Source organism: Lasioglossum baleicum, chromosome 17 (assembly GCF_051020765.1).
Source record: "Lasioglossum baleicum chromosome 17, iyLasBale1, whole genome shotgun sequence".
In the NCBI taxonomy this organism is placed as follows: domain Eukaryota; kingdom Metazoa; phylum Arthropoda; class Insecta; order Hymenoptera; family Halictidae; genus Lasioglossum; species Lasioglossum baleicum.
In genome coordinates, this window is record NC_134945.1 from 10,522,199 (window position 1) to 10,541,426 (window position 19,228).

The window sequence follows — 19,228 nt, forward strand, 5'->3', positions numbered from 1 at the left end:
AGATGTTGATGTAAATATACATACAAACTTCAACAACAATTTTCTTTGACGTAAATAATTTTACGACAAGTTTTTTTTTATAAATGTCCACTGATCCAGAGGTGTAGCGATTCACCCCTAGGTCGGATGACCTTTTATACACCCTGATATATTTGGCTGTTTACAACATTTCGAATTTTGCAGTTAAACATATTCTTTATTATACGTATAGTTTTTTTCGTTCATTTATTATTTATACCCAACATAAGGTTTAACTAATTATAATCGGAAGTAGCACATATTTGAAATCGCGTTGAGGCATTTTAGGAAACAATATTCTATGCATTTGCGAGACTGCAGTGACTATAGCTATTTTTAATTTTAATTCCTACCACTAAGGCCGCTGTTAGCCTATTCTAGTTCCGGTTGGTAATACAGGATGTGACACGAAAATTGTGATGGGGTTAAGTGACCCACAAAAGTACATTGAATAATAGGTCTATCCTTATACCTAGTCGGTGGTAGAGCGTTCGTGGGGAAAATAGCGCGCGAAAATACAAAAGCCAGGAAAGTTTGCGCGACCTGTCACATGTAAAAACTGTATTAAATTTTTCCGGAGAATTGGCAGTTAAAAATTCTAGATTTGAGAACAGTCCTGTCATCATTGGCGTTCGTATTATATTATAAAAATTGTGAAAAATCTAAATAAATTCATGCAGTCTTGTAATTTTTATAAAACAATAATATATATCCGATATACATTTTGTACGGTTAGTGTTAACTAAGAAATAAGACAATTAAATAAATAAAAGAACCAAATACATATAAAATTTTTCTTTCTCTGATGTCGAGTCACCCTGTCACAATCGACAAAGGAGTGCAAAAGGGCACGGGGTGGTCAGGGGTGGTTGTACCGTTTGGCTTCCGCGGATAGCACTGGATAGCACTGTCTTAAATTAATATGAATCTTTTTATTGGTACGGATCAGTACGAATAATATATGTATATTTAAACCTTACAAATATTATTACCTGACATACAGTATTATCTACTGATAGTGCTAAATAGTAGAAACATAACCTCATATTTCATTGTTTGCTGATGAACATGTGTAAACAGACATAATATTTAGTAAAATGTCGCAGTTTTTTCAAACAAAGACATTCCGATATTTTGTACCGTTTATGGTACTTGTTGTAGGAGGGTCGTTTGCACTACGTGAAGTCGCAGAAATAAGGTAATTATATCAAACTTGGACCCTCGTATTCTTTGTATACCAATCAAGAACCGGTTAATTTTAATGATTCTTAGATACAAATACCGAAAGACGACCTCGTACGATATTAGGAGAGATGCAGAAAAATTAGGTATCAAAATGAAAAAATCTGCTCCTCTAGAAGAAATATACGAAGATATGCAAAAGGTATGTAATTTTTATTTAAACCTTTGCACTCCTTTGGTCGAACGTGAAGCGTGACTCGACATCGGAGAAAGAAAAATGTAATTGAAACGGGGATTTTATATATATTTGGATCTTCCTTTATTTATTTAATTTCTTATTTTTTAGCTAAAAACAAATATAAGTTCCACAAATATAAATTACAACAAAGTTTGAGAGCTATATTTAATATAATTAGCAAACAAGATTGTTTAAAATAAGTAGCAATCAAGAAACTGCCCTTTGAAGTAAATTTCAAATGAAACGCTTAAAATAGTAGGAAGTTATTGGCAATAAAATTGAAAAATAATTTGGAGTGCTAAGAATAAGATATTAAATATGTATACGAGAATGGTTTTACATATACATGTATAATATGATTATATGATTTGAAAAAAGTAACGTAAATATTTTTCAGAATGTCGATATTACTAATTGGGAAAATGTTAGAATACCAAGACCATGGGACGAGAAATAAGGACATTAAACCATTTCTAGTTGATTGTAAAGAAACAGAAATTTTGTTTAATTTGTACGTATGTTTATAGTAGTATGTATGTATATTTGTACAAAATCGGAATACTTGGAACAATACTGCTTTGTATCTTATAGATAATAAAGTAAAATTCGGTTAGATCGAACTTGTTGTCGTACTTGTACTTCTATCGTCATATTGTAATCATAAATAATCTCATATTTGTTTAATAAATATAGGACAGCACACTTTCGTCTATATATAATAATCTCCGTATACAAAATGTTTTTCACAGTAGTCCTATAGATAAATAATATTTTTTCTTAATTCAGAAAACTTCAAAATTTTATGATATACCATACTTACTTTTTTTCTCGAAACCGTACATGCTTAATAAACTTTGTTGTCTTTGTACTGAATCTCCTAGTGGTTCTGTAAATAAATATTTTTTCATAATTCAAATAACTTCAATTTTACAATATACTGTACTCACTTTCTTTTTCAAAACCGTACATACTTAGTAAACTTCGTTGTTTTTGTGCTGAACTTAATCGTTGACTTCTGCGTGTCGTATTTGTTTTACTATTGGAATTCTGAAATAAATATTTTTTTTATGTATCAAGAATGAACTTTAGAAACGATTCAATATAATCTGATGTGATAATAGTACTTACTCCAAAATTTGAAGAGCTTCTACTGTCACATTGTTTGGCTTTGTTATTTGTATTAGAAAATTTAAATAAATTGCTACTTAAAGTATTTATATCTTCCCGTGGAATAAAGAAGTCAGAGTCCTCGATAGCTTCTGACGATGCAAACGAATCAGTTGCACCATCGGAATGATTTCTATTTTTACTTAAAACAAATTCGTTCCTTTGAATATCTAAATATGATTTTCCTAGATCACAATTAGAGAAACGATTGGAGGAATGAGTAACATTGTACTGATTCGATGTAAACGATACATTACATTCTTCATCTACATCCATGGAATTTGATTCTGTATCCATTTCGTCAATTACCATTAAAGTTTGATTATTAATGTTATTAGTAACGTTCGTTTCTTCAGTCGTCATATCTTTTTCTTTTTGTAAACTTTCATTTGAATTACCAGATGAACACAATGCATCATCGTCCGTTATGATATTACTATTATTTTGTACGCTCGTGTTAGCAAAGAATTTACTTTCTGTAACAATGTTTTCATTTATAACTGTTCTTCTAACACGCATCCTACTTCGTCCTTTTATATGACTTCTGCCTTTAGACAAAAGGCTCGGAGAAGTTTTATTAGTAGACATTTGCGTGGAAAATGGATTTGCTCGTCTAGTTAAAATAGGAGACGTTTTGTCTTCGCTAAAGGAAGATAAGTTTGCATCTAAATTATTTTCCATTTCAGTATCCTTAGGTTCATACATATTTAAAATCTCATTTTGATTCAGTTCTTTATACTCTGTAAGAAATTTTATATGGGTATATTTAACTATATTTTATCAATATTTACTTGGGAAAAAATTAAACTGTACAATACCGGTATTATCTTGCTGCTTTACTAAAATGGCCCTTTTTAAGTGATTTGTTTTGAGAATCATCTTATTCCCGCTAGTCTTTTGCTGAGACACTATGTCCTTCTTGGGAGAAGATTTTTTAATTACGTTATTTTCCAATTGATACTGTTCTGACCAAATACTAGTATGTTTAATTTTAGTTGGTTTTCGACTCCACGCATTAGACTTATGTATCTTAGTCTAGACAAGCGACATTCAGAATTAGAATATAATCTAAGTAAATGTAGAGAAGTACAATTAATATATTTAGATACACATTGAGATATTTACCTTCATTGTATCGGGATCAAAATCGTGAAGCATTTGTAAAGAAAGTGGATGACAATTTCCTAAAGCAAGTTGAAATGCAATATCTGAATTTGTTTTTACACCAGCATAATATAATTGTTTCTCTGACACGTCAGACGAAGGTGGGCTTAAGCGAACTTGTTTTCTTTGCAGAGGGCAAAACACTAATTGATGTTTGAAAGTAATAACTGCTAATATAAATGCATCTCTGTATTCTTTTGTTACAACTAACGACTTCATGTTCAAACAAGATGCCAAACGAGTTAAAGCCTATAAAAATAATAATTGATTCATTATCATTCATTATACAGGGTGACAAGAAATAACGGAGTTAAACATTTCTTATTATAATTCTGTCAGATCGACGAACTTTGAAAAACCAAATGATAACAACCATAACATAGACCTTTAGTATTCATATATTTAAGAAGTTTCGAAGTGGCCACCCTTTGAGCCGATCCAGAGGCTCAAACGTGTTTTGAAATTTTCGGCTATGGGCCGCAACTCTTCTGGCGTCATTCGGTCCCACACCCGGCGCAGAGATTTTTTCAGCGACTCGAAACTTTTATGGGGCTGAGCACAGGCCCTGGCCTCCAAAATCGACCAAACGCTGGAGTTCATAGAGTTAAGATCCGGTGAGTATGGCAGCCATTCCGCAGATGTGATAAAACCTGGAAAATGGGATTTGCTACGGTTTTCGTGGATCAAGGGTCAAAATCAACCAAGAAGTGTATCGACGGGACATTCTCGAAGCCGTCGTACTTCTGTGAGCCCAACAGCACCTCGGCGATCCGGAATGGACGTTACAGCAGGATTCCGCGCCGGTGCACAAAGCGAAAACGACTCAGAAGTGGTGCAAAACCCATTTTCCCGGTTTCATCACATCTGTGGAATGGCCGCCGTACTCACCGAATCTCAACCCGATGGACTACTACGTGTGGTCGATTTTGGAGGCCAGGGCCTGTGCTCGGCCCCATAAAAATTTGGAGTCATTGAAAAAATCTCTGTACCAGGAGTGGGACCGAATGACGCCAGAAGAACTGCGGCCCATAGCCGAAAATTTCAAGACACGTTTGAGCCTCTGTATCGGCGCAAAGGGTGGCCATTTCGAAACTTCTTAAATATATGAATACTAAAGGTCCATGTTATGTTTGTTATTTGGTTTTTCAAAATTCGTCGATTTGACAGAATTATAATAAGAAATGATTAACTCCGTTATTTCTTGTCACCCTGTAATTGATTCATTATAATTCATTGATTCTATTATATAATAGGGCTCTGCGAATACTCGAATAATGCGAGGCGTGCTTGGCTCAAGCCGAGTCGAGTACCTGCACAAAGCGAGCTGAAAATTGCAATTGGTCAAAATTGTATAGAAAATTGTAAAAATTGTATTTTACAACTTTTTTATGTAAACCTATATTGAAGATTTAAAAAATACGTTTTGTAATTATATGCATTGTGAAAGTTTCATCGAAATCGGTTGATGTGGCAAAAAACGACAGACATTGAAAGATGTGACAATCCTTAGATTTATTACAGTTAGAGTCCAAAAATCGTGAAAAACTGCAATTTTTACCATATTTAAACGTTTGTAGCTCATTGCAACGTTGACCAATTTTGATGAAATTGTCAGAATATATTTAACTGATACAGATCTATGAAAAGTGTTCCATAAATTTTCCAACAATTCCGACAACTTGCAATTTTTATCAAAAATTCCAATATTAAGAAAGTTGTCTTTTTAAGAGTATCCGAATATTAGTGGCGGTCACTGTACATGATAATAAAATTTGATACGACTTACCCTATGTATATCACAGTCTGTATTTACAGTAATAAATTTTTTAGCTTTATGCAATCCAATACCAGGGAGAGAAGGCAAATAATCACAGCCTGACAAAATACACATATAACGAAAACTGTCCATACTAAAGTGTTCTGCCTGCAGACCCATAGCAAGATGTAAACTCTTTTGGTCTACCAGAAGACCATTGCCATTTATATCCATTTTAAAAAATACCTACAATATTATTATATGTAAATAATCGAACTACCTATAAACTTAATAAATTATGAAAGTAATTGAATTATAAGAACATAATATGAACCTTCTTACAACCAAACAATGTTAAATCACTATCTTCTGTAATAACAACATCAGCGATTCCAGTAACATTTAAATATGCCAATTGCGCGTCTGCCTCATATGGTGCTACAATGCAATCGACATTCAGTGTTTGGCATATTTTAATTAATTCTAAAGCCATTTCATGTGTAACATCTATAGATCTTCTTAACAATTTTGTTCCTTCAGCATGTTGTCCCATTTTAATTAACTCGATAGCTTTGTTACGGTTCGTTTGCCTGGCTCTAAATACATAATGTAAGATTTTAATATTAGTAATGTTATAATAATGTTAGATGTACTTCATTCGATCGAATGTTTATTTATTTATACGTACGTACGTACATATTTTCATAGAAATTGACAAATTATTTTCTTAAATTCTAGACAAAAATACGATCATAAAATATCGCCTATTCAGTAGATATTAGAAAATAAAATTTGATTTTACATACTCTCGTCGTTTCACTTCTGTTTGAGCTTTTGCAGGCAAATGTCGTCCATCGAACACAAGAATTGGTTTAATGTTAATATCAAGTAGCATGTATATGTATCTCATACAATAATTAACATATCTGAAAGAAAATGATTATTATTCGATATATTGCTTTCATAAATAATAGTTAAACAATGGCAAATGTCCTTACTCAGTTGTTGGCTTTCCCATAGCCAATTTGTCACCACAACAAAAGACACCTTTGTGTAACCAACAATAAGTGTCGATAGCAACAGTACCACCTGTAAACTGATCGATATTTGTTCTCTTTGAAGATTTTTCTAAAAATGGAAGTAAACCCGTAATACCCATATTTAATTTTTAATAAGAACACCGAGCGGTCATTCAAGCAGCTAAGGTACAGCACCGTTATTCACATTACCGCCAAACTATATTCAATGATCATAAAATCATTAGAGATGTTCCGTCTTCATCGAAGAATCGAAGACTAAGCTCTCTGACTTCGTTGAACTTCGTTGGACTTTGTCCAGACTTTGTCTTGCTTCGTCTATTCTCTATACATATATATCAATATATATCTATATATTTCTAGTTTCTTCTTGTTTAGTGTTTCACAATTTTAGTGATATTGTGTTGTACTTTCTTGAAAAGGTGATTTCTGAGGTCATTTGATGTACTTTTTTCATTTGAAGTGTAATCTTCATTGAAGATTACGAAAAACACGGACGAATCAGAGCGCGGCAACAGCAGGCAACAGCGAGCGAATTTTGACGCCACTCTCAGCGAGACCTGGCGAGACCTGTCGCCTGATTGATCAATGTTTTTCTTGAAAAGAACATTTTCGCAAATGAAAAGAAAGTTATGTACTTCAAATATATTAATGAAATCTTCGAAAATAACAAATTTATCACAAAGACATGCTCGATTTCATTTGTATATTTTATGATCACTGGCTTGATGACATGCTAATATATACATATATAAGGGCATTGAATATCCATACAATTTAGATTCAACAAAATGACTCATTTTTCGACTGGAATAATTTTCAATCATCTCAAGAAAATTTTAATAAATGTAAATTAAATTAGTATCGTTAATTAAAACTAGTAATTAGCGATGTATAAATAACGTATTAAAAAACAGTCATTTATAATTTATATATATCTATATATATATAATATATACTCTCGATTATTTCTTCTCCGATCTCTATTTTGCGGTGGAGTCCAATTTATTCGACTCCAATTACGTTAATTGCGACATTATAAATTAGATAAATGCATAATTTTTTCATAAATCGTAAATATTTAAGCGTGTTGATGTAATAAAGAATATATATGTATAAATAACAGCAGACAGAAAATTTCCTGTAGTCCAAGGAATTTCAGGTTTTGAAAAGTTTGCGTGTGTAGTGGTGTATAGGTATAGTTGTAGGACGTCTATACGCCATCTGCCGTTATTCATTGTGATTTAATAGATTTAAATTATGTTTATTTTTTTTATAATCGTATGACATGAGTAAACGTTTCGAACTTTCTGCGAAACGGTTAGGTCGAGTGATAATAGTCAGTTTTTCAACAATATAGGCGTGCAAACTATTATGAGGTGGCATATTCGTTCAGTTGTGGAACAGTCCTTGTGGTGTGTATATACCATGTAGACGTATGTATATGTACGTACTCGCGTGAAACGAACTTTATAATTTAAAGGTAGGTTATATTCATTTTGCAATGCGTATAGCTCGTCTTTCATTGAGAAGAAAATTGTTGCAATGAATTTGATTAGAAAAGACTGCTATATTTTTCATTTGTAATCTCTAGCTACGTAAAACAATGCTTACTACTAAAATTCTTCTATCGTTAATAAAAGTTATTTTGTAACATAGTTTATTACGCAATCTAAATATAACGAACATTCTCTCTCAATTAGACAATCTCCCTTTTAAAAACAATTCATTTGTTTGAACGATTATTAACGTACACACATTTATATTGTTAACTTCGTTCTGCTTTTGTACTTTACATATGATCACACATGATTCTTAGGTTAATGTATTATAACATTGGATAAAATATATTTGAATGTTATACATATTATAGAATTTTTATTGTATGTAGAGAATTGGATTAATCTAATTAATAATTAAATATAAAAAATATATAATTAACGCTTATTTGATTTGATGTAGTAATTGTAACTATTATAAAATGGACTCCAAATTTTGCTTGTGTGAATTATGTTTCTATTGCTAATTGTTATTGTATCATACATTAACGTGTGTAGAAATAACTATATGTGTTTTTTAACGCTTACATGTAAGCACAAATTATTGTACAACATTTTACATAAAGTTTATTGGGAATGTATATTCTATGCAAAAGTAAAAGAAAGTAATTTTATAACTTTTAATATAGTTCATAACTGCAATTGTGTTTTCATATAGTTCTGTGAAATAACATTTATGTTCATTTATTAACATTTATGTACATTTTAATGTACTAGTAAAAATAAATGAAATTGTATATTTTCAACTATCGGTGTTTAATTTTTGATTTAGTATAAAGTTTTCATATACAGTTATAAAGCCTTCTGTATAGTTTATCGTGTTGATACGTATAGTATTTGAAATTAAATTATACTCTTTTAAACTTTAAAGATATTGTCTACAATAAATTTGTTTTTAATCTACAAAAAAGTGATGTGATTGTTTTTCTAGATCTAGATTTTTCTAGATACTTTGCAACGTACAGAAAAACAAACAATGAAAGGATGCCATGGATGAACATAACAATGATCCTTATGAGCAGCAACTTTACGCTGTCTTTCAAAGTTGCTTAACGAAAGGAGAAACTGAATTGCAAGAGGAGAATTGGCTTACTTTGTGCCATAAATTACATCTTACGGAGCAGAGCGAGGAGTTGAAATCCTGTATTAGGAACCATACACAAGAAAAGCATTCTATATCGTTCAAAGAATTTCGAACAGCTCTATTGGCTTTGCTAGGCAAAACGCAGGAATTAGTCACTCATGCAGATTCTGTGAAGGATTCTGTGGCAGAGTCACAAAGCAACCTAAACTCACCAATTGTAGATAGTAAAATATGTAGTTCGTTATTACCTACGAATTCCAGATCTACTGTAGATATTCTTAATGTAAAAACAGGTGACTAAGCTTTATAAAAATGAATACATATTTCAAAATATGATAACACTGATTCACACATTCCGCGCTATGTGTACCACCAATGGTACACGTGAAAATATTCATTCAGGCTGCTTATACCACTGGTGGTACATACTGACATATTGATTCAATGCGCTAAAAGAATATATTTTAATTAGTTTAAGACTGTAGAATATATTCCCACCAAAAGAATGAAAGTACAGGACAAAGCAAATGGCCTGAATGAAAACTCGTGTAGAAACGGCTCGGCATGAAACGTGTTAAAAAGAAAAAGAAATTCATAGAGAAATATAAAATATTGTTTTCCAGATGCAACATTGGATGAAACTAGACTAAAATGTTTATGGGAAAAAATAGATAGCTGCATTAAGGAAAATGTAGATTGTGCAACAATGTATTTTATATCAAATTGTTTAGGGATCCCAGCTCTTCCGAAACAAGTAATTATAAAATATAATTTCTTTCTTGAAATGGAGTAAATTCGCTAATTTAATAAAAGTTTTGTAGTGAAGGTGAATAAGTTAGTGGTTTGTACTTTTACATATTTTGGATTATTTTCTTTCATTTAGAATAGATCTTCGATCTTAAAGTGATATTTTTGTAGCCTTTGAAATTAATAGAATATTTTTCTGCGCAGATCATACAATGCATCTTCGAACGACTTGACCAAAATTGTGATGGATTAATCAGTTTGGATGAATTCTTCGTTATATTTCAAAACAGGACGACTATGGAAGAGCAATTAATACTGGATAAGAATAATGAATCTATAAGAGAATCGATTAAATCAGATTTTAGGAAACGTACCTTTGACTTGCACACACCTCGCAAAGCTAGGTATGAAAATGTGAAAATTATCAAGTAATTCATTCTTGATATTTGTTATTATAACACTTCTTTTTTTCTGTTCATGGAATAACAGTTTTACAAGAAACAACACGTACCTGGACACATGGAAACTTTCTGGTCACACAAACACATCTTTATTAACGGATAGAAGTATCAAAACTTCAGAAGTTTGTCTATCCGATTTAACAACTACTCTCTGCGAAGAATTGAAAAATTTCAACGATTCATTGGATCATTCTACAATTCGATCGCATGTTACGCTGTTGCGAGATGTCTTGATACTATATCAAGAAGAATTGCACAGTCTGAAGTATGTAATAGATTTACTAACTAAACTTTTGTAGTTTGAAGAAGTTTGTAGAATTTCTAATAATAACATGTTTAACTTCTAGCCTTATGATAGAGAATAAAAATAGTGAAAAGGAGAAATTACGTACAGATGTCGTGGAAGCTAATGAACGTGCGAATGCTCTTGCTCAAGAAATTGATGAGCAACATACGCAACAAGAGGTAGTGTTACAAAATTTACGAAAACAGCTAGAACAACGTCACGCGGAAGTTGTACAAGACCTTTCCAGTCAGCTTAATTCTGAACGAGAAATACATTCACGAGCGCTCAAGGCGAGGGATGATCAACTGCAAACATTGCAGAAAGAGAATCATGAAGTTCGAAATAAATTTATAAATACATTGCAAGAAAATCAAGTTTTAGAAGCAGAGAATGAGACTCTTCGTAGTAAAATAGAAAAATTGAAACAATCGAACAATGAGCTACAAAGTCTAACGAAAGAGTTATCGTTAGAATACGATGAGGTATTTTAAAATGCTATTTTCCATTATTAATGCATAAACAGCTTGTTTTTATAACAATTTGCGTTCTATTTAGAGTCAAGATATAGAAGTGAAGCATCAACAGGAAGTTATATTCTTAGTTGATCGTATTAAACATTTACAATCAGAAACTGTTTCTTTACGAGATCAAAATGATGAACTTACTATACAATTGGAGACATTAAAAGTACAACAGAACCATATTAAAGATCCACGGTAATGTATATAACATACAAATAGTTCATTAACAACATTCTTGCTGTAAGAAATGAATTTAACTTTATAATTTTGTTGTTACAGACAGAATAATTTAGAAGCTGAATACACAACTACAAACATACAATTAGATGAGACTGAAGGTAATAGACAAAATTATTTATTCAAACTATGTAGATTTACGTTTTATTCGTGTAATGACAATGTTCAATATTTTTCATTAGGCAAAGCAGCATTTACAGCGGACGTAGAAGATGATTTAGATGTACTTTCCAAACATTCCACACCTGTAAGTGATATTTAGTAAATGTTTCGTTTATTTATTCTCGAAGTATAATATATGATTTTAAAATATATATTTTAGAATACGAGAAACTGTAAAAAGACAGATTTAAAAAGTTTTAATGACTTGGTTATAAAACAATTAAAGAGTCTATTAGCAAATAACAATGCATGCACGTTGGAGGATTGTATGTTTAGAACTGAAATCTCAGGAATGGTTGCAAAACTGCAATCAAATTCGAGTATACAAACATCGAATGAAACAGATAGTGCGAAAAGTATCGCATCTGAAATGAAAACGGAATGCGAAGAACGAACAAGTGAATCGTTACGAGATTTTGTTGTTCCCAAACATAAAAATTCTCTTTCTGTTAAGCGAATTACAGTAACAAACAATAATGATAATAATTTCAATATTGATGATAACTTTAACAATCCAGATATTAAAAATGTATCGCAGAATAAGGTTCCAAGTCTTAGAGATTATCCTCCTCGCAAAGAAGAACATACGGCTGTTGATCATTCGAAAGCAAATAAGGAAAAAGATTTCACACTTCATCATTTAAAAATAAGCAACGACGTCAAATCTAACTCGGGTTTAGTAAATCATGAATCAATCGAAAATATTCATTTTCTAAAAGTAAGAATACAAGAACTGGAAACTACACATGTCACAGAGAAGAAACAGTTAACTGAACAGTGTGCAGAATTGGAAAGAAGTCTTGAGTTATTGAAAATTGCGTATGAAGAATGCGAAGACTATTGGACTGCTAAATTGGAAGAAGAAAGACAACTTTTCGAGCAAGAACAAAAAATCAGTGATGAAAAGTTTTCAGAACTTATAGCAAAAATGGAAGAATACGAAGAATTAATTTGTCCAACAGATAAAATAAAAAATAATGGTCGTTTGTCTCCGATTGAAGAAAAGTTTAATCTAGAACAGCAGGTAAGATATTAATTTTACCGTTTCTAATCGTGCTTATAAATAATCTCATTTTATTATATAAAATCGACAAATGATTTTCGCTATAAAAAAGTGTTTCTGGGAAATCAATCGTTTTAATTTTCGTATATTACATACTCACTTTATACAGTACATTTGTAATACATGCAGGGTATTGAACAAAAAAATTCTTAAAACAAACAATCAAACAAACAGATTTTAAATATAAAAATTGTAAAAATATAATTTTTTCTACACAAAATCAAAATCACGTGTATTTTTTAAAATAAGTGTCTGAAAAATCGTGGCGACCGTTACATCGAACACCCTGTATAGATCAATATTGACTGTCTAGTCAAACGCCCTGTTTACCATAATATAACTTTAATGTTTCGACTTACAATTACTATATATTATAAAATTAATTAAAATATTCGTTGTTTACAGTATTTAGATCTCGTAGATGAATTTGAGAAATGGAAAGCTCAAATGGAAGACGAAAAGTCTCAGAAAGACAAAGAGATTGATGAATTACGTAAAATGAAGTCTACAGAACGACCAGCAATGACTGATATATCTGTCCAAGTGACAGGCGACCTGATACCGTTTTCTCCGTTAATGCAATCGAATTATGTTCCTAATAATTTGTTCAATATTCAACCGTCCACAGAATTTACATCAAAGTTCACTCAATGCAGTGACAATATTAGCAAATTACCAGAGGAGTTTAAATTCAATCGAATTTTAGAATCTTCAGCCTTAACAAGTGACTTTATTCCCAGAGTGAATAAAAAGGATCAGATTGGCCTTAGTGACTGTAATCCGCGTCGAATGCATACAGAATATTCTGTGGCAGGTTTAAGTGGTACGTGTAAGATTGAAAAACCTGGACCCCAATGGAAGGTAGCAGATGTTGGCGGAAGGTTATCGAGAGGAGAATACGTACATAATTTGGAATACGATTTCACGTCAGATCCATTTAAATCACAAAATTTCAAAGCAGCGACGAGTAGTCAATGTATGAGAACTGATGCACAACCACAAGTGTGTAGCGTAAGTCTAAATGTACTGCAGAGCTTAAGTATGAAACTTCAAGCACAAGAGCATAAAAAGCTTCAGTTGCAAGAATGTTTTAAACAACAGAAATATCATATTGAACGTGTATTACAACGTAAGCTTTCCGTAATTTTATATAAAACAAAATTACTAATTTTTGAAAGAACAATACTAATTTCAATAATATCTAATAACATTATTTCAGATATAATATCACAGCATCAATTAGAAGTTACACAATTACAGTATCTGCTTCGTAGTACTCAAGACCGACTACAAATAGAATCACAAACAAATGCGGAACAGGTACGTGTGTTTTCTAGCTGCCATGTTTATACATTTAAATAATTCATTCAGAAGCGATCTTGTAATTTGTTAGTTCGTGTTATCAAAGTATTGTATTAAGTCCATTCGGATTTTTTGAAACATCCTGGTCACGTTAATCTTTTGATAATTCTACACAATTTTTTATAGGCTGACCGACTGATACGGACTGATATATTAGTGAAAGATTTGTATGTAGAAAATGCATATTTATCGTCCAATCTGAAACGTTTACAACAACACTATAATATATTGAAAGGACTAAATGCTGAATCTACTTCGATATGATACTTCAAACAATCACTTGTACTACCGACTTAAATGTTACGGAGTCTGCCTACTTTAATATCGCGGAATTATGCCTAAAAGATTCTGGAATTGTTCACTATGTAACAAATAATGCTCCACTAATATTAATGGAATACTAATAACAACGTTCACAACATTTTAATATCAAAGTGTGATTCAGGGACAAATGTAATTTAGATCTAAGTAGGTATGTATGCTATTCATTTCAGCCAGCATTCTTCCTTAATCAAGAGAATGTCTAATCGATAAGATTGTTAGTTCGGTTCTTTCAGAGTTGGTTATGAATATTAATTGAATGTCAGGTCATATATTTTTTCATTAAGAGTGTATAGATTATTCATTCTTGTTGCTTTCAACATCTCTATGTATATGTACATATTATGCAATGTCTAACGTTTTCCTATATAGAGACTATTTATTTATATTGCTTTCATATTCATGTCATATGTACAGATTTTTATGGAAATATTGATTTTTATAGATTATAAATATCAAAATGAAAAAAGATAGATTTCGTCAAGAATACAAGGAACATGATTAACCATTGTTATGTATATTGTTTCACTATTTTACATTTATATTGGTCATAAATGCATAAAGATCTGTAGTTTAGCGATCAACGAATTGTATTATATTCTTCGATATGGAGAAAAACAAGATTTTAGATTAACTTTTGCACTTGCTGTTTATAATATTTATCTATACATTTAGATTTTCTTTCTTTTTGTTTGTGAAAAAAGATGTTAGAAGTCTAGTGTTCACTGGCGAGTTGCTTCACGATGTTAACGGTTATGAATAGAAACTTATAACCTGTTTTATAATTTATAAGTTGCAACTACAAATGTAACGCGTTTGAGAATCCCAACGAATTTATATTGTCAACTATGTAACTACATAGACTACAAAAGACCAAACAGCTTTCAATTTATCTGCTAATGGTGCAAAACTGTACATGTTAGCTCGTATAAAAAGTGTATGATTACTATTCTTTAGCTTCAATTTCTTAAGTTATCGTATACAATATTCAGGCACTTTGTAACTGTTCATATAGATATCTTAGTATAAATGCCAAAGATTGGAAATAGTGTATAAAGCATGTACGCTGATACTAATGCTTGTTGTTTGTTATGCATAAGTGATTGTTTTTTACCTATGTCATTTACTTCACTAATTCTTATGATGCTGCTTAAAGCATCGTGTTCTATTGAGATTCTATGCGGCAACAGTAAAAATAGTACACTTATGCGGAACAAATTCAATTCATAGCAAATACAAAAATTCATCAATTTAATCACATTAGTAAAACAAATTGCTTCCGAGGTTTCGCTGTCTCCCGATTCTAACGACAGATACTACGACAGATAATGATAATTTAATAAGTGTAGTTATTGAAATATAGAAAGAGAAAACAAATGATTATGAGGATGTGTTATGTTTGGATGGGAGGGAGACAATACGCGCGTTCACTATTATTTAAGATCAATAGTAAATTAGTCCCCTGATGTGGCTTTATTTCGATAATACTGGCAAAGGGTATTGCTTGATATACCTCTTCGATTTTTATGATACATATATGTATATAAAATCATTATATTCTATAGCTATAAAGATGTAATTTTCTTATTCTAGTGTTTCGTCTCATTGTGAGCCATAAAATATCTGAGACTCCATTTTTACCATGATTTACATTTACCCTATACCTTATGGCTTGCTTTGTATATATATTGTATCATAATTGAAGAGGGCATCTGGATAATACTTCTAAATCATAGTTACCAGTATTTTGTAAGTGAACTATAAATCTTCGTGCAAATTTTCATTCTCGTACATTTATTTTTATAACGGTCAGGTTTCATCAAACACAAGATAGATACTTCATGATAAAAATTAAAAAAAGATGTCATTAATGTTATATTTTTGAGACAGTCATAAAGACAAAAGTTGTAGCAGCCATTATACTATGTATGTACAACTTAAATGCTCCATCATGATTCATACGTTCCTTGTTAACTATGCAGGCTGCTATGTTTCGTTAAAGTTGCAACACTAAGTATGGAATCTGATTGAAACGCGAAATACATAGAATCCTACTCATTTAACCCTGGCACTCCCAAGTGTGAGGGAGCGTCTTCTCAAGCCCACAACAATTTAGGACTATTATTCTTGGGTGAAAACTTTTCAAAAAATTATTTATTGTCCTTTGTACATTCAAGTTTAATATGCAAAAGTTCCAAAGGAATTACATATAACTTCTGTAGCAAAGTATTTAAGTGGTTGGCTTAAATAAAAATGGAAGTTTATTAAAATTTTTCAGCCTGAATTTTTAGATTCATTATTACGAGTTAAAGGAAGTAGGTCTGCGTTACGTTTTCAAAAATAAACAATACCATTTAACAATTTTATTAATTCTGTATTGTCTAGTATAGATGCACATGTAAATCATTCAACATTAAGTATTCAATCAGGTGCGTATGAAGGGTTGTACAATATAAAGTGTAATAATTAACTTCTTCGAACTTCGTTGAATGTAACAGTAGTATATTATATGTACGTATATGTACATATATATGTACACTTATTCACTTTATGTATTATATAAGTGTTTTACTTCAGATGTTTCTGATTTTGAAAATGCATTGCTACTATATAAAATATTTTGTACATGATATTTATATAAATATTTGTATACTTCCATGTTGCAGCGATATATGTTTCTCCGTATTTGCCTTAATATTTATTAAGATTATACACTGGACATTCTTGTATGTATTGTCACTAATGAAGTATATTGCCTTCAAACACTCTATATAGTTATTCAATGTGGCATTCGTCAACGGTAATACTTATGGTAATCTACTAATAAGTAATTCGTATAAATCAAGCGGTAATTTTTAAAAATTACAGGAACATAATATAGTTCTATATATACATAACAATAAAATAAAATTGTACAAAATGTATTAATAAGAAAAGGGTATGAAAAAAGAATAATTTAAAATGAGATATCTATTTTTATTACCATCTAAATAATAGTTCTTGTTGTTGAGGCTTTCGGGTGTAAGTTTGGAATTATTTTTCAAAGAAGACGTTTTAATTAATCAAATTCGGCGAAGCCATAATTGGGCGATACGTAGCATCCCTTAATCATGTATAATTTGATCTAAATAAAAAAATAATTAGTTTTCAATATTCTTAATGGGTGAAATTGATTTGCAAAAGAGTGAATTTGGAGTGCAAAACCTATACAAGCTTGGTTTAATATAAAGAATATTACTTACACAAGATTTTGCAATTAATTTTTCTGACCTATGTATTTTCTATTTACTAAAACAAAGGATCATTCAAGTTTTATAAAAGTATTTATTGGTAATATATTTACAAACATTACTTACTACAATATCATTCTCTAAAAGTAAAATATTTTTTGTTCATCTAAAAATGTTGATTAAACTATGAAGTAAAAATGTCTTCTCTAATAAATTGCTATCTATTTAAACTTATTTATAAAAAAAAGACAGTAACGGAATTTAAAATAATCTCCAAAAATATGCTTTATTTTTGTTAACAAAAAAAAATACTTTCTCTTCAACACATACTATTATGAATACATACAGAATGATAGATGAAAGCAAGTATAAATGCCAAGCTCCATCGACTGCTTGTGTTTAGCAATTGGAACAAAATATTAATAATAATACTTATAAATTAGGTATTAAGTTTTGTAATGAAAATTTTTTAAATACTGCACTTGCGTCCGAATATGTTTTGGTTCATTCTTGGCCCAAAGAATTAGTTGCTTAAACATTGTCTCTACATTTTCTTCATCCAAGAATGAGTCATTTTTACAAGGGAGCTGAGAACTTCCTCCTTCTTCCTCCTCCTTTTCTTCATTATCTTCAACTTCAAAAATTTCTTCTTCCGTCTCTACACATGTGGACAACCACTCTTCAATTTCGCTGCAGGCAATGTTGCTGTCTATTATTGCTCGAATGGTTTCATGTAATTTACGATTACTTGATTGCTCTGCACTATTTACATTAGACAAAAACAGCAACAATTTGTTCCATGCATTTTTAATACTACATGGTGTAATACTTGCCCATGTTTCATTCAGAAGTTCATAACAATGCTTCAAACGGTATTCAATAAAAAATTGACGAACTCCTCCAGGACAATGCAAAAGTACTTGCAACATTTCATGTCGAAAGCTATATTTTGTATTTTCGATTATCCCCTGGCTCATAGGTTGTATAAGCGATGATGTATTTAGTGGTAAGTAAAGAACATTAAATCCCTCATCCTTTAAAATCTGTGGCGGTAAGCTATGCACTTTAGAACCAACTACAATTAAAAGTACTGCGCCGCATTTACCATTTTCTAATTGATGTTTTTTAACTGATGTTTTAAAATCGTTCACATACCAATCCAAGAACAGTTTTTTATTCATGTGGGCAGTTTGTTGAGCTTTGAAGACAACTGGCAAACTGTCTTTGCAATCTCGCACTCCTCTTAGAGATACTTGTTTATTAATTATTAACAGAGGAAGTTTATTACTACCACTGGCATTGGAACAAAACCCAACCGTAAAACCAAATTTTTTCAGGAATTTACCATCAATTTTGGTTTTATTCAAATAATCTAATGTCATGTGAGGAAGACCACTTCTGAGGAAGCTCCACGACAATGTTGTATCATGCATATTATATAAATTATCCAGGTGAATGTCTTGCTCGTACATAATATTTTTGAAGTCCTCCAAAAATTTTAAAATTTCTGCTTCATCATTTTCGTCTTCTTCAGTATTTATATTAGTAATTTTATAGTGCATTTTGAATCGTGATAACCAGCCGTCACCAGCTCTAAATGTTGCTTGACCTCCCAATTCCTTATTTATGTTTG

General features: G+C 31.1%; 3 protein-coding genes across 9 annotated transcripts; 2 read left to right on the forward strand and 1 right to left on the reverse strand.

The window, feature by feature from the left end:
• Nucleotides 1-829: 829 nt before the first annotated feature.
• L(3)neo43 (cytochrome c oxidase assembly protein COX16 homolog l(3)neo43) lies at nucleotides 830-2,386 on the forward strand. The gene is made up of 3 exons (XM_076441735.1): nucleotides 830-1,216; nucleotides 1,291-1,402; nucleotides 1,836-2,386. Exons 1-3 carry the CDS (start codon nucleotides 1,116-1,118, stop codon nucleotides 1,893-1,895), a joined length of 273 nt encoding a protein of 90 aa, XP_076297850.1. The 5' UTR covers nucleotides 830-1,115; the 3' UTR covers nucleotides 1,896-2,386.
• Nucleotides 2,104-7,061, reverse strand: Tos (Exonuclease tos). Of its 6 annotated transcripts, none has more exons than XM_076441729.1 (10): nucleotides 6,524-7,060; nucleotides 6,332-6,451; nucleotides 5,860-6,121; nucleotides 5,556-5,771; nucleotides 3,731-4,018; nucleotides 3,424-3,640; nucleotides 2,567-3,345; nucleotides 2,386-2,485; nucleotides 2,259-2,324; nucleotides 2,104-2,192 (listed from the first exon to the last, which is right to left on the reverse strand). In XM_076441729.1, exons 1-10 carry the CDS (start codon nucleotides 6,682-6,684, stop codon nucleotides 2,182-2,184), a joined length of 2,220 nt encoding a protein of 739 aa, XP_076297844.1. In that variant the 5' UTR covers nucleotides 6,685-7,060; the 3' UTR covers nucleotides 2,104-2,181. The 6 variants fall into 6 exon arrangements, with proteins under 6 accessions (XP_076297844.1, XP_076297846.1, XP_076297842.1 ...); XM_076441731.1 differs by having other exon boundaries at nucleotides 2,410-2,485; nucleotides 6,524-7,059; XM_076441727.1 differs by having other exon boundaries at nucleotides 2,104-2,324; nucleotides 6,524-7,061.
• A 688-nt stretch (nucleotides 7,062-7,749) lies between these two features.
• Nucleotides 7,750-17,298, forward strand: Bsg25d (blastoderm-specific gene 25D). 2 transcript variants are annotated; one of them, XM_076441725.1, is made up of 13 exons: nucleotides 7,750-8,045; nucleotides 9,053-9,498; nucleotides 9,829-9,959; nucleotides 10,157-10,356; nucleotides 10,442-10,678; nucleotides 10,761-11,181; nucleotides 11,255-11,415; nucleotides 11,500-11,558; nucleotides 11,640-11,704; nucleotides 11,780-12,643; nucleotides 13,088-13,811; nucleotides 13,902-14,002; nucleotides 14,171-17,298. In XM_076441725.1, the coding sequence occupies exons 2-13, from the start codon at nucleotides 9,111-9,113 to the stop codon at nucleotides 14,306-14,308; spliced, it is 3,489 nt and encodes a 1,162-aa protein (XP_076297840.1). In that variant the 5' UTR covers nucleotides 7,750-8,045; nucleotides 9,053-9,110; the 3' UTR covers nucleotides 14,309-17,298. The 2 variants fall into 2 exon arrangements, with proteins under 2 accessions (XP_076297840.1, XP_076297841.1); XM_076441726.1 differs by lacking the exon at nucleotides 7,750-8,045 and adding an exon at nucleotides 8,065-8,651.
• The last annotated feature ends 1,930 nt before the right edge of the window (nucleotides 17,299-19,228 follow it).

Coding starts and splice junctions, on each gene's coding strand:
- Tos (XM_076441727.1), bottom strand. CDS start 6,684: ATGGGTATTACGGGTTTACTTCCATTTTTAGAAAAATCTTCAAAGAGA. Junction 6,122..6,331: donor ACAGAAGTGAAACGACGAGA/GTATGTAAAATC, acceptor TTATGTATTTAG/AGCCAGGCAAACGAACCGTA. Junction 2,325..2,385: donor GTACGGTTTTGAAAAAGAAA/GTGAGTACAGTA, acceptor ATTTATTTACAG/AACCACTAGGAGATTCAGTA.
- Bsg25d (XM_076441725.1), top strand. CDS start 9,111: ATGGATGAACATAACAATGATCCTTATGAGCAGCAACTTTACGCTGTC. Junction 9,960..10,156: donor TCCCAGCTCTTCCGAAACAA/GTAATTATAAAA, acceptor TTTTCTGCGCAG/ATCATACAATGCATCTTCGA. Junction 14,003..14,170: donor CACAAACAAATGCGGAACAG/GTACGTGTGTTT, acceptor AATTTTTTATAG/GCTGACCGACTGATACGGAC.